The following is a 16,357-nucleotide window of genomic DNA, read 5'->3' on the forward strand; positions in this document are numbered from 1 at the left end:
CAATTTAGGTACTACGAATACATATTAAGGTACCTTAAATCAATCAATCAATCAATCAATATATTTTATTGCAAGAACATAGTTAAATTACATTTCGGATCCTCAGATATCAATTTTAATAATACTTGTAATTAGAACAAATTTTCCGTCGGCCGTACCGTTTTCGATTTACAAGCAAAAAAACTGAAAAAGAGGAAACATTTATGCACACCTCCTGGAATGGAGCAAACTCGGATTACACGTATTTTTAGGTCGAAAAAATCTAATTGTATTGGCCTAATTGTGACACATTATTATTTAAGAAAACGAGACTTATTCGCTTTTGATTAAGTTCTAAAATTACCTCCAACGTCAAAATAATGATGTCGACTTTACACAGTCTTCTCCGAGACCATGGGGACAACGCCGGCCTTGAAACGTCTGGTCAGAGGTAATTTTAAAACTTACCCTATTAAGTCCCGTTGTCGTAAACAATAATTTGCTATTTAAAACATTTGTGGCCATTGGTACTTGTTCTGACAAAAATCAATGGCCAATGGCTAAGCCCCTACTGAAGCTCGGCCTTTGCCCTCACATGAATGAGCTTCGCAGGAAAGCTCTAGAGGTTCCAAAATCCTGTGCGGAATACTGCCTATGTCTTACGTCTTCGCTTACACTTGGACCATGGTTGGCTTGGCCTCCGGACTTATGCGAAGGACGGTCTTCGAATTTGCTTACACTTGACCTTACCTACTCTTGGAACATTAATACTGCAGTTCTGTCAATTTCCGTGATAAAATGATGTGACGGATTGAAAATTCTATTCTCAGAAGTAATGCGGTAATAAACGTCATTCAATTTACCAAGAAAATTCAATGTAATCTTGATGAGGGGGCACCATGGTCTAGAAATGCTTAGGGCACCAAAATGTCTTAATCCGGCACTGTATGTTTGAGATAGATTGTGTTTTTAATGTATAGTCTATGTAGGCATTTTAAAATTAGAATACGGCACAAAAGAAAAAATTGTACAGATATCACATTTAAATATAAAAAAATGGAAACAAGACTTACGTTGAATATCTCGTAGTATTCTGACAGACCCCACTCATGAAATATTTGCGCGATGTCTTCGTCCATTTTCAGTAAGACACAAGTTTTTCTTTTGTTATTTTAACTGCAAAGTAAATCAATAACTGCCTGTCACTACTTTTGCGCGGGCGACGTAAGTATGATTGGTCACCATCAGCGCCATATTGTTTGAAACCGCCCCGCGCGGCTCCCGCGCCCCCGCTCTCCCAGACGCAACGATCCGTATTGTAATAACAACAATAGTATAATAGTATAATGTAACTTACTTTGAGTATTGTTGGTGTAAACATTTAGATACTATTCCTTACAAGCTTTCAAGTTACTAGAATTGAACATTGCCCGTTACAAACGAATTGAAATCGCTACCACATCAAAAAAGTTGGTCGTACAATAAAATTAGTAAAGAGAACGTTAAATTAGTTAGCAGAACAAATTTCCGCTTACTACACATTCTTGTAGTATCGTATTTTTATATAGCTGCGACAACGATGGGAATTGTAAAGACGACGATGCTATTGTAACTATCCCTTGAGTATTGTTGATATAACATTTAGATCCTAACCTTTACAAACTTTCAAGTTACTAGAATTGAACATTGCCCGTTACAAACGAATTGTAAACGCATCAAATCCAATGGTTGGCTGAACAGAAAAAAATGTTAGGAGAACGCAAAATTTGTTACAAGAACAAATTCCCATTTACTATACATTCTGGTAGTATTGTAAAAAATATTTTTTTCCGTGTACTGTTTACCGAGTCCAGCACTATTAAATAACTATGATTTTTAAACCGGGACAATTTGCTTATCGGCCGGGACGCCGGGACACACCATGCTTCAAACCGGGACATGTCCCGGCGTACCGGGACGTATGGCAACCCTACTCTAGACGTATAGAATAACCATTAGTAGGTATCATCTATGACCGTTCCGCCCTCGGCGCCGGCGCCGACGTCATGACAATTGAAGGTTGATCCACGAGCGCAGCGGTTCGTTAATTCGTTATGTCGCTGGAGTACCGTTTAGCGCGGCACAATCGCAACACTCCTCGCCAGGATGCATCTCGTTGTGAGCTAGCTACAGCAGTTTTATTCCATTGTTAAGTATTGATTCAATACTATTGAATGACGCATATATACAGGGGATTTCGGGGTCGTGGAGCAAGAGAACAAGACATCACCCAGAATTCAAAGCGTTATCACCAATAATTATGATTATTTTTCAGATGACAAGTAGAAAAAACCATGTTTGCATACAGTTTGGTCACCCTACTCAATGTGACGTCTTGTCGCTTTCCATACAGTGTATGTCAAAAGTAATAGGGTGACCATGATTACTTCGTATAAGATTAATTTTACTTGAAAAATAATAAAAATCAAACTAATTATCTTTCAATCAAATACTACCGTATGGTAATGTAAATCATTTATAGATTCAGAAAAAGTGCTTCTGGATCACGACCCAGAAATCATCCTGTATACAAGCTCAAAGGATATTATTGTAAAATGGTTTATTTGCTCTTGCGCCAGCGCAGACGCCATGCAATTGAAGGTTGATCTACTAGATTCGTCATGTCTCTCAATGACAATTTGACGACTGTTAACCGTCTGGCGCGTTATAATCGCAAGTGACGTTTTTAGCACAAAGGTCGATTGCAATATTTAGCGGAACGCGATTCTTATAGGGAGTTACTGCAATGTTCTGCCGCCAGAGAGAATGTAAATCTCATTATCTGCCTCTTTGTTGCTCGAATATGCAAGAGTGATAGAGAGGCAGATAACGAAACTTCGATTTTCGTGTTTCGCGGTAGGCCCTCAGTGTGTGCTAGAGGCGCCGCCTTACCAGAGTTTTCCTTAATATCCCCTATTAGACCGCGGGCCAGGAGCATATTTCGTCAGACATTGCCTCCCGGCTGAGACTTCGTAAAATTAAAAAAACCGTCAGCCGGTTGTCGCGGTGGAAAGACAGTCAAAAATACGCGCCTTATCACTTTATGTCCGCAAAATATGCGTAATGTGTAAATTGCGTAACTGTTTATTTGGAACGCCTGATGGAAAGCGCTCATTTTTTACATGTTCATGCGACCAGCTGACGTTCTTGCCGCCGCGATATAACCGGCTGACGATTTTTTTAACCAATATCATTGGACAAAGTATCAAACGGGAGCCAATGACTAAATTATTTTTACGTATTTCGGTGGCTGCCATTCCTCAATCCACCAACGGAGCGGCAGATGACGTCCGCGAGGATTCATCATAAAATAATAATAATAAATAAATAAATAAATATTATGGGACATTATCACACAAATTGACTAAGTCCCACAATAAGGCTTGTACAACACAAGCCTTATTGAGGTACCTAGGCAACGATATATATAATATATAATTATAAATACTTAAATACATAGAAAACACCCATGACTCAGAAACAAATATCCAGGTTCATCACACAAATATATGCTCTTACCAGGATTTGAACCCGGGACCATCAACTTCATAGGCAGGGTCACTACCCACTAGGCCAGACCGGTCGTCGAATCATACATAGCCGTTAACCACTATACGAATACGAGTTTTCGCCCGGGAGGCGATTGGTCACGCAAATCTGTTCCTGGCTCGCGGTCTATATTAACGAAGTAGTTGTGGACAATATGTATTTATGCAGGTAGCCAGGAAACCTAACTCTTTTCACGCAAGGATATTGTAATACTTAGGTAACGGAATATAAATTCTAGATGAACTTGTATTTGCGGCAAAATTAAATCGTTTAACCGAAAGACAAATACCGAAAACATCGGGAATGCTAAAGATATTTTATCTGTGACAGATGGCGGCCCGCGGCGCGATGACCACTCCACCATCTCCAGGTCCAGGTAAGAGCACCTCACTTAAAAATCCCACGAACTCGCCTCCAAAAGCCGCTTCCATACAATCAATAACTTCCATACACGCTCTCATTTTAAAATTATATGTATACATGCTTAAATTACATGAAACTTAGCACAAACAATTACGTAACATAATAATATATCCAATTATCTATGTCTGAAACTATTTGCCGTTGCTACAAATTGTTATACAAAGAAAATAATAAGAACCTTTGTAGATATAAAAAAAAGATAAAAAAGATAAAAAATATGTTTATTGCACAAGAAAGGACACAGAAAAAGTATACATCGGTTGTTTTTAAGAGTTGGTGCATAACTAGATTGACAACAGAGTTTCCAGGAGTCCCCGCACTAGGCTAGGCCTGTATCGCGGGAGACCAGAAGTACATATAAATGTCATGCAAGTCAACGAAAAACTAAAATTTATTTTTATATAATAAATATGACATTCAGGTTTATACCTAAGTTGATACATGCAGTTTTCAGTTTTCAGTTTTATATGTAAAACTACTCGCTCTAATTTTTGTTTATTACAATTTCGAGTAACGAAAAATAGTATCAGACAACAGACTAGATAAGAGAAGACAAGACAAAGCATTTACTGCAATCATATTACATAATAAGGAGTGGTTCAGAAAAAATGTAGCAGCACATTATGTGGATTTTTCATTTTATTTATTGATAATTATTAAGTAGCGCATTTTTGTAGTAATCCGTGCATACTATTCTATACAATTAAATACAATCGTATTTAAAATAAAAGGGCGAATTGAAGTGTTCGCCTTTTATATTACATGTCTCCTAAGACTTACATTTACACACAATTATTTGAGATCACAGGCAGTACTTATGGGCCAAGTTACCTACATAATATATACTCTTTGGCGGCCGGTACACTTGTAAGTTTTACTTACGTAAGTAGGGACACAGCTATACTATAGAGTGAGAGATGAATATCATTATCTCATTCTAACAAATAGCTTTGTCCTTACTTACGTAAGTAAAACTTACAAGTGTACCGGCCGCCTTAGCATAGGTAATAATTTAACATTCTATCATCAAAAAACTCCTGCAGCATGTAGAAAGATTTGTCTTTTAAATGTATATTAAGTGCTTTATTGAATAATTTTGGATTTTCTATAAGTTACATATATGTTATTTGAAAATGCATGTCAAATGTCATGTTATTTCGAAATATGATTTTAAAATTAAAGCGTGACTCTGGTTTTATGGCAACAGCTAGGTTCGTGGGGCTCCTAATGAGATTTAAGTAAGTCTAACCGTCCCAGCCCATTCGTATTCCACCCGTGCAACCTTATCTCGTCGCAATAATAAGTAATTATCTCGTACAAGTGCAGTGATGTTCACACGGCGGCGGCGCGTACGCAGACCGAATAAACGAGCTCGTTGCACGCGCAGTTCCCACGTCACCGCTCAAAGCCGCTTCTTAGCAAGAATTAGCACGCTGCAAACTTAACCGTTTGGTTGATTTTGAACCGATGTTTATAATGTCACAAAATTGGCATTTATTTAGGTCTAATTCAGCGGCCTCCAAAGCTGCCAATATGACCCTCGAAGATATCCAAATTACACGGAAAGTATAAAGCAAGCGGTGGTCAATATTATGGGTTAAACTTCTTTTCTGAAAGATTCTAACAAGTACGAGTATCAAATATCAAGATGGCGTCTTGGCCTCTTTTAAACTCCGTATTAGTCAAAAAGATTCTTACAAAAATTTCATTTTGGATACAAGCTTCTATCGGTGAGAGTGTATTTTCTTTCAACTGGCAACTGAGACTTATGAACGCAATTTGTTCGGTTTGTTTTATCACTGAGATCCTATGATATGAGGCCATCTCCTGTGTCCATCATCAGATCAGCTCGGTACCATAATACCTACAACATATGCATTGTCACCCAACTTAAGTAAGTACACTAAGTAAAGTAAATATGCTTTATTGCACCACAAAGAAAAAAAAGCAACAGGCGGTCTCATCGCTGTAAGCGATCTCTTCCAGGCAACAGGCAACTTAGGTACATATGTGAAGTTTGAACTCAATCGAATAATGGAATGAATGGAAAGCTAGTCTAATTTGCATTGCAAGATATGACCCGAACATACATAGATACATTACAAGTTTAATAAAAGCTTGCAATAATGTGGCAGAAGTAGCGACACAGTCAAGGTTTACACCGGTCACTTGTTCCTGTTACAGCAGGTACTGGGGCGGCTCCGGCGCGGGCGCAGAGCTGTGGGAGGACCCTGACTTCCCGGCCTCGCCTCGATCCATCGGCGAGCGTATCTCAAGCCTCGTGTGGAGGCGGCCTCACGTGAGTACCCTACTTAATATTTGAACTCCAGCTACAAAAGTTCCGGCTTAGCACAAAAGCAAAGCTGTAGTAAAGAACAGATAATAGCGGGAAGTGCTCCAATTGTTCGGATTAAACCCGGCCGCTTCTTTCTGCCATCGCTCTATACAACAACATTACCATCTTCACCACAGATGGTTGGCAGTCTTCAACTGATGCGTTTGTCCAGAAACTTCCTGTCTCGCACAACTATACCGTAGAATGAACTGTCTGTACTGAATGAACCTTCAAGTTCAAACCTTCAAGAAATGAGCGTACTCCCATCTCAAAGGCCGGCAACTCGCACTTGCAATCCCTCTGGTGTTGCAGATGTCCATGGGCAACCATAATTGTTTATCAATCGTTTGCCGCCTGTATAATTAAAAAAAAACCCTCCAACGCATGAGTCGCTCTTTTTCGTTCATTTGACTGACTTAATGAGTTTTCGGAGTATTATGCCAAACAATTGAGCAATACCACTGCCTGTACATAGAACCTTGTACCAAAGACGAGCATGTACTTCCTCGTCGATCTGCTGAACAAACAACGCCTGCGCACCTGTCCCAACAAGGTCGCAGACGCAAGTGGGTCACGAAGTCTATTGAGTTTACTACTAGTATACCTACGCGACGATTTTCAGTTGCGTAATAGGCTGTTAGTATAGTTACAATACAATTTTTCTGTTTTGCAATACCGCGGACCAAAAAGACAATGCTGATATAGAGCGGGAGCGCAGGGCGCTGTCTGTCCGATGCAACATGCTGGCCCGTAGGTTTGCAAAATGTACTGAGCAAGTAAAAATTACACTATTTAAAGCTTACTGCCAGTCATTCTATACATGCAGCCTATGGGTTAACTATACGCAGAAGGCATACAGCGACCTGCGAGTACAATACAACAACGCGTACAGAGCGGTGTTGCGGCTGCCGCGCTACTGCAGTGCTTCTGCGATGTTCGCAGAGTCGCGCACGGCGGGTTTCGCCGCCATTATGCGCGCGCGCTGCGCCTCCATGATGCGGCGCACACGCGACAGCCGCAACACGCTTCTGTGCGCTGTTGTTGATCGCTGGGACTCGCCAGTGTTGAAGAGGTGGATTGGGCTCCATGCTCTTACATAACATTATTTTTATTTCTATGTTATACACTAACACTAGTTTCTATGGTTTTTTTATGTTTTTTATGTAATTACTAACAAAATATGGATCCTTGGTCTGAATTAAAGATTATAATAAAATAATAATAATAATAATACCATAAGTTATACGTTAGTGTAACAGTCGTGAGCTAATAATATTAGTCTAATACCGATCGAGAAATGGGTCCTTGGTCATCATAGTATCTTATTCATCTTAAAAATGTTAAGTTCTTGAAGACGTTTGCTTGTAGTGGTACAGAAAGCAAAACTATTAGCTTATCACCCTTGCATCCACATGTGTGTTTCTTAAACATAAACCACTAATACTTCTCAGTTAGCTTCTGTTTCCATGTGATACGAACCATGAGGAATTGAGGAAACTTCTCTTCTTAAAAAGCAATCGTCCTTATGTTTATGCTGGGACAGCCCAGGTCTTATACCCGTTATTTGATCTCACTGGCATACTGAATGACGTAATTTTCTTTCAATCAAACTACTTTGACAAACAAACCTTGCACGAACAAATATTGAGACGAAAATCAAGTTACATACAAGTTATACAACCTCCACGCCTGAACGAATTGAAAACTGATACTTATGATTATTGAAAGACGTATTTCCAAATTTGAGTCCACGTTACGTTAAGACCGTTAGCTGAGATATCAACTCCGGATACCTAGTTGTTGAAAAACGTTCTTATTTTGACGAAGAAGTTCAAAAACCCTGGATATTTCCGGGACAATTTGAGAAATCCAATAAAAACTTATGTAGGTAATTAGAAATCTACTTAATATAAAAAGAAGCACTTTGCGAAAAACCTGTAAGCTAAACGTTTTCTAATGTTTGATAATTTCATTCCGATAGTTGCCAGCCCGTTTGTCACCTGTCTATTGCTTGGAATTAAAATTGAAGTAGTCAAATATTGGTTATGTTTTTTGTAAGACCCCAGAGTTGAGAAAACCTCGGCATGAATGGATACCTATAAGATCGTCGTGTGTACCTACAGCAACCTGCAAAATTCCATGGCAAATTCATAAAGTGGCAATGCAATTTTGTAGCTAGGTGTACCTGTATGATTAGCACGTCTTGCCGCGACTGGCGCGACTGTCAAATGGTATCAAATAACAACGTAGGTTGTACAGTCAGCAATACTATTCGCTTAGCACCTTTGCATATATACAGGGGGTGTACCTTTTCTCTGCCGCTGACTGTACATCAAATAGATGGATTGCTATTACTGGTATGATATGGATGGTTGGATAGATGTACAGAGCGATGGTTATAGTATTTATACTTATAGATACGGACGATGCGCGCTGTTACAGGGTGTTACGCGGTATCGCACAATCGCTTCCTATTCGCGATTCCTCGCTAACCGCGGCGGCACGTTGACCGTGCGCGCGCGCACGTCGGGACACAAGTGGCTATCCACCAAGTTCATCCGCTGGCTGTCTTTTTGCCATAGAGCAGGAAGCGCGTTGCGCGGGCGCACCGAGCTCGTCACACACCATCGCGTCGCAGGAGGTCATTTTAATTATTTATCTTTTGTATATCTAATTAGCTTCTTCCCACGTCGTCGCTCGACGGAACACGCTTTTATACATATTTGTTTTGTATAAACCTCATACAAACTGTGTTGTCAGTGTTGCCTTTTTTGCGATCTTGCGTATTTATAAACTTTAAATGGCCCTAATTGACATAATGTCCTTTTTTTAGGGTTCCGTAGCCAAATGGCAAAAAACGGAACCCTTATAGATTCGTCATGTCCGTCTGTCTGTCCGATTATGTCACAGCCACTTTTTTGCGATACTATAAGAACTATACTGTTCAAACTTGGTAAGTAGATGTATTCTATGAACCGCATTAAGATTTTTACACAAAAATAGAAAAAAAAAACAATAAATTTTGGAGGTTCCCCATACTTAGAACTGAAACTCTAAATTTTTTTTTGTTCAAATCAAACCCATACGTGTGTGGTATCTATGGAGAGGTCTTCATATTGAGGTTTCTAATATCACTTTTTTCTAAACTGAATAGTTTGCGCGAGAGACACTTCCAAGGTGGTAAGATGTGTGCCCCCCCCCCCCCCTGTAACTTCTAAAATAACAGACTGATAAAATTAAAAAAATATATATGATATACATTACCATACAAACTTCCACCGAAAATTGGTTTGAACGATATCTTAGTAAGTAGTTTTTTTTAATACGTCATAAATGGTACGGAACCCTTCATGGGCGAGTCCGACTCGCACTTGGCCGCTTTTTAGACATACGTAGGTCGTGTGACATTGTCTGATGATAGTGATGATGCACTCATAGCTTTTTATGAAAGAGTAAGTAGATCTAGAACGAGCGGGAACAAGATTTTACACAAAAGCGAAAGGCAATGAATCATAAGAAGTATGAAGTGGGTCGTTCACGACGGGGTCAACTTGGGTCAAATTAAAGGGTTATTGGGCTATTCGGCCAATACAGATGCTAGTATATATTTCAATTTCAATATTTATTTGCAACCAAAGTAGATTACAATAGACAAATGCAACTTAATGCTAGGTACAGTCAGCATCAAATACTTTGTAGCAACCAAAGTAGCCAAATAGTTCGTTACACCATATATTTAGTATGGTGTACCGAACTATTTGGCCACTTTGACTGGTACAAAGTATTTGACGCTGACTGTTCATACATATCTACTAGGACCCGGATAGGGCTTAGCAAAATACAAAATATTCCTAATCTAGATTTCATTAGCAATACATACATCATTCATTTATATTTTTAGGTAAAATAAAATTATTCGTTATAACTCAAATAAATCAAAAGGTATATACGTTAAGAAGTTGAGTAGACATTCCGTTCACTGAGTAGACAACGTTAAGTTGTGCCATGGATGGTACATACAATAAGTGCATTAATGCAATTTATTACACAAATAATTGAATAGAAGTATCAATAAAGAAATAAAGTGTGTTAAAGCTTTGTAAAATTACCAAGACATATACTCGTACAAATACGAATGAAATCATGGGCAGTCTTGCAAGCAATTAATGGCAGTGCAGTCGCAGCGAGGCGCGGTCGCGGCCCTACGCGCGGTCGCGCTCCGGCGCGCGCTAACGGGCCCGCGCTTTACCGTGCTGCCGTCGGTCATAACACTTACCGTGAGCTAAGTATACAATCATCGGAATAAAACAGCCTAATTGCAAATAGCTAGTAGTTCGCCCCGAACTGATAGTCGCGGTTCGCCAAAAAGATAGATCAACAAATAGCTTTTTGGCCTTCTTCGCTCTTCTAGCTCCATAACCCCTTGATCGAGCCTGCTCATAATTTAATATAATGCCCTTAACTACACGTTTACCCAATTTAAATTAGAAAACAGTAAGGTTGCCAGAGCTCAACGAGGGTCGGCAACGCGCATGTAACTCCTCTGGAGTTGCAGGCGTACGTAGGGTACGGAGACTGCTTACCATCAGGCGGGCCGTATGCTTGTTTGCCACCGACGTAGTATAAAAAAAAAGATTCCGGACAGGGCACGGAAGTAGTAATTTGAGCCTTTAAGTATTTTTAAGTGTACCTTAAAAACAAATGAATCAGTGAATTTATGTTGACTTCGGTGTGGAAGTGTAACTTCTTTATAGCAAAAAATAAATGGTACGTATTATCTGATGCTACCTTCCGATTTTCATACGAAAAAAAAAACACGTTCAGAAAATGAGCCATACACTCTAATATAATAAAATTCTACTAATATCTCTGTGATTATACAATTCTATCAAATATTTCATTAAGAATTATATGATCACTGTATCACAATGAAAAAATGAACTGTGACCAACTCTGGCTAACGTGGGATTCGAACCCACATCTTAGGATTGCCGGTCCAACGCGGACAATTTTATATTTTTCCATTGTGATTCGTAAATAAAATGAATATCTACTCGTAGTGCTTACTACTTAATAGCGAATGAAAGTATGTATTCTGTTCTGCCTCTCGACTTGAAGCAGTTCGCTGTTAACTGACATTGAACCTTATGGTAAACACATAAGATCCACCGATGAAATTGTTGATATTACAATGTATGCTGAACTCTGGTATTTAAAGCACAATACGTGGTAGCAAATTACTAAGTATAATGGATTTGACCTTTGGCATTTGAGATCTCGAGCACTAATAGAGATGGTCGACCCGATACGAACGTTGAGATGTCTCAAGTGTCTCAAACTATGGAAGGTAGAGGCAAGGAACAAAATCTCCATATACCAAAAAGTGTCTGACAAAGAACCATAAATAGGTGGCGCTACAACACCTAAAATACTTGAGAAAAAAAAATCTAATCATAGACAGCACACTTCACTCCGTCAATAACGCCTAGGTTCTTAGCTACTCTAGCGCTACTCTGGAGAGATTCGGAACTATTATGTATAGCTGACAGCTGGACACTTTTACAACAATTCTGCCTAAGGAGTTTCTTTTCCTTGCCTTCCATATCTCAAACATTTGCTAAAGATACGATATGGATTAGATATATCAGTGTTAAAAGTGGCGTTTCTTCAAACAAACATGTCACTTGACAGTTGACACTGTGCACTGACATATCCAATCTATATTCGTATCTTTAGGAAATTTTTGACGTAAGTATTATTAACTGGGACTCGCCGTGGCTGAAACACTGGGTGCAGCTACATGCCCCATTATGTAAAAAATTGCTTTAATATCATGTTTGTACTAATCCTAGACTTAAGTATCAGTATGTTACTACATTACGGACTTATGTCCGAAATAAATGATTTTGAGTTTATATCAGGCCGAGTATCTTATGTTTACGTATTATCTATTTGCTTTCTCTAAATAAAATGGAAACCTAAAAGTACATCCAGGTAAATTTTTTGGTGTAAATAAATTATTTAGAAATTATGTATTAGACTTTTTCTAATGGGACTTGAGAGATTTGATTGTCAAGAAGCGTGCGTGTGCGCCGACAAATGAACGTCATGATATTCTCGCGCGTTGATGTCTTTTTTGTGGTGCCGCTTGCGTCTGTGCAAGTATGATTTTTTTCAATATTTTTATTTTTCTCATATTTTTGACTGAAAACTGGTGCAACGATTGTTGATAAGAGTTCCGTGGTAAGAGAACAGCAATGTCATCATTAATATTAATTTTCTATGGAAATATGTCGTTTATAATGACATTCCCTCACTTTATTGTTGATTGTTTCAGTCGGTCCTGAAGTTACATAGCTTAGCGCCACTTGCACCATCCCACTATCTCGGGGTTAATCGGTTAAACCGTTAACCCATTGTCAAATTGTATTGGTAACCATTGTAACACCAGGTTTATCCGATTAACCCCGGGTTGTCGATTGGTGCAAGTGGCCCTTAGACGGACTGTAAGACGATTTTCCACGCCGGAATATGCCAGAAGTAATTTACTAACGGTAAATACTCAATCCAAAAACCACTGTAGCGTCTGTAGATGTTCATTAATTCATAAAGAATTGAGTTTCACTAATATTAAACTACCAGTTCATTTATTTGTTCAGTATTAAAAGTACTGGGTTGATTTTAGGGTGAATTTTGTTAGACTCACTGTTCGTGTAAACACAATTTCTTTTCAATTTCCGAGTGATCAGTATCGGAGAATGCAGCAGTTTCACTTTCGCTTAATGTATATCATTAGATAGTGCACGGCGGCCGAGCAGGAAGGCTGCTAGTCGAGTGTTCACAGACGATTAGTGTTGATGATATCCTTCACATTCCTCGCGAAAGTATAGCAAGTGTATAGCACGGCGTCCGTGTGTTGGCACAACGTCCACTTTTTTTACAGGCCCGCAACTTCGTCTGGTAAAATGAATATGATAATGATGGTTGGTAAAAAGTATCCTATATCCTTCGTCGGAACTCTAAGGAGTATGAACTATATCCCTATCAAATTGCATATAAATCGCAACGGTTTAAGCGTCAAGGGGTAATAGACAGACAGATAGACAGAGTTACTTTCGCATTAACCCTTGGACTGGTAGGCTGTCGACTCCCGACCGATTATGTCATTAAAATTTCAAATTTGATTAATTTAAATAAAATCTAAATTCCAATAACTCAAAAACAACATACATATGCCACTTGAAGAGTTATTAATGTTACTAGAGATAGTGCCGCTATTATTATTAAGACTTTATTTCGGACATCAAAGATCCATATGTTAGATACAATATTACTTATCACTATGTTAGTATTGACAAAACAATTTATATTTAAGTACATACATTATAATCGGTAATAATCGGCTATAATCGGTTTTTTAGCCTAACTTAGGCGCTACTCCCGGAGCAATAGAGCGATCACGCTCTATGGGGAAAGGGGTAAAGATGTAACTGACAGACAGACAGAGTCACTTTGGCATTAAGTGGGAATTACTTGCAAAATCAAATCAAAAATATTTTATTGTATTATATATAGGTTATAGGTTCTACAAAGGTCTTAGGTAAATGAGTCATGTTCTCCATATCCTGCCTTACAAAGACGTACAATATTTGGTAAGGTACTTATCTTAGATTTAAATTCAATGTAAAGTACATTTATTAACAAAAACAAAGCATGATATTAAGTGACATAAATTACCAAATTATGTAATTTTACTTAATAATTATTATTATATAACAACAGCAACATAATATTAATTACTTATTACATTATTATCATACTATTAATTACCAACATTATTGTGATTTACTAACTTAGTAAAAAGTCATGTATGCTATAGAAGCATTGCTTGACTAACCAATCAAACAGTTTGTTTTTGAAAGGTAATGAAATTGCCTGTTGAAAGAAAACTAAGAAAAATACAAATACAAATTTCTTTATTTTGCTAAAAAATGTGGTACAAAAGATGGTATAAGAATATATCGTGGTCACACACATTCCTCCAGAAACTGGCATGCAAAATTATTACAGTAAGTACCTAAATATAAAGAATCATGCATTGGTACGTATTTAGAGTACTTAAATCTAAAGTATTACTAAAATATCACAATTACAGATACATTACCTACTAGTATGTCATAGCCACAATATACAGATGCAATAACTAATCAATTATATACAAAATGTCAGATTTGATGTCCATAGTAATCAAAATATTCGTCAACAGAATAAAAACATTCTTGAATTAGCCAGTTCTTAAGTTTACGCTTGAATAAACTAATAGGCAAATTTTTTATGTCATCATGCAAACGATTAAAAATGTCAATGGACTTACAGTATGCGTTATTGCTGTACAATTGTGTCTTACGGCCAGGGCCAGCGAGACGATTTGGATACCTTGTATGAAAGTTGCATATATCTTTGAATGTTTTGAAGAGTTCTGGATGACCCTTGACGAATGTCAGTAATACAGTCAGTGATTTTTGAAAAAATACTTATTTCTCTTGTTTTTTTAAGTAGTCGGGTTTTATGTTTTTTGAAGGATAATGTAAACCCGTCACATATAATAGCAGGTATAATAATATATACATGTAATAATGGCAGGTTGCGCCAGCGCCGGCCGCTTAGCATGCGCGCGGGCAGCGCGCCCCGTTACGACCCATTCAACATCCTTGCACACTATACTATTAAATTTATAACCATAAATTCCTACGATTACTCCGTTGATTGGCGATCGCTTATTTACGATTATAGCTTTTTGATTATGGTAACACATAATATAAAACGGTATTCCGGACAGCGAATAGCTTAAATTGTATTAGATTAAGTTACAGACCTGAAATTTGGAATACGTTGCTGTCTAAGATAGCGTGAAGACGATCCAAACTTTATAAACTTGTTAACTGTCAACAGTGACATTTCTTCAACCATTATGTCACTGTTAACAGTAGGGCATGCGATATCGGATGGTTTCCAATTCCGGAACTGATTTTCGATATTCAGGGATTCCGAAACTGGTTCCGGAATTATGGTTCATTCGTTTTTTTTAGTAAAAAGAACAAAAAAAATCAAATTCTGATACTTTACGTTTATTACAGCAAGAATTATTTTAGAGGAATTTAATTTGAAGTACATTTCATACATATATTTCAACAAATTTAATTGTGCCGTCTTTTCACCTCTTATTTAAGCAACTTATTACTTCCTATGGTCACTTTTATTCACTTATGTGATACGGCGTATTTATTTTATGAACCTGCTGTTGCTAGTGCCTTCCCTTCGTTGTCTAATTTTATATAAGATCTAAATATTGGTTACCTACTTTTCCAAGCCTAGTGTATTATATAAATGGTCCTGAATGAGCTATAGTATCGCTTTAGCGTGGACTTGACACTTGACAGTGTGCGCGAGAGTTCGCAACGCAAACAATGGCGTGAACAGCGCTTGCGCAGCGCTAGGTCGCGGCAACCTCGAGGCCTTTGATGCTTTTCTCATTCTAATGTTTCAGTGTTTTGTAAAGTTCCTACCTTTGATGCTTTTCTGATTCTACTGGTTCACGGTTTTCTAAAGCTTCTAGGGCTCTTTCTTTTTAAAATTGTGACATTATGTATGTCGTGCTAACAATGCCGGATTTAGAAGTCTGGAGGCCTCGGGCAATAAAGGTGTGGAGGCCCCCTGGCCCCAAATTTTTTCCAAATAAAATGGTAAATTGACCGAATTCTCTATTGTGGGGGTGGCCTCTTTTGTGGAGGCCCGGGGCAGTAGCCCCGGTTGCCCTCCCCTAAATCCGGCCCTGCGTGCTAATAATATACTCAACATAAATTATGTTGTATATTCTTGTTTGTATATTGAGTGTGTGCGTCTTGTTTTTATGCGGTTTAACTACTGTTGCCTATTAGTTATAGATGCACCTAGTTAGATGAAATTACTATCACCACTTAGTAAAATAAGCATCAGTCGCTTACCAGCGTGATTTGTGGGTAATATAGAAAG

At 38.2% G+C, this 16,357-nt stretch overlaps 1 protein-coding gene across 4 annotated transcripts in view; it reads left to right on the plus strand.

The window, feature by feature from the left end:
• Positions 1-16,357, plus strand: part of LOC133526192 (calpain-A-like) — a 76,651-nt gene that overhangs the window by 16,105 nt on the left and 44,189 nt on the right. For 2 of the 4 annotated variants that reach the window (XM_061862699.1, XM_061862701.1), the window contains exons 3-4: positions 3,898-3,943; positions 6,175-6,289. In XM_061862699.1, the coding sequence (XP_061718683.1) occupies positions 3,898-3,943; positions 6,175-6,289 (161 nt within the window). Of the gene's footprint in view, positions 1-3,897; positions 3,944-6,174; positions 6,290-10,476; positions 10,603-16,357 lie in introns of those variants that run through there. The other 2 variants (XM_061862700.1, XM_061862702.1) reach the window with 2 other exon arrangements.

Source organism: Cydia pomonella, chromosome 16 (assembly GCF_033807575.1).
Source record: "Cydia pomonella isolate Wapato2018A chromosome 16, ilCydPomo1, whole genome shotgun sequence".
Classification (NCBI taxonomy): domain Eukaryota; kingdom Metazoa; phylum Arthropoda; class Insecta; order Lepidoptera; family Tortricidae; genus Cydia; species Cydia pomonella.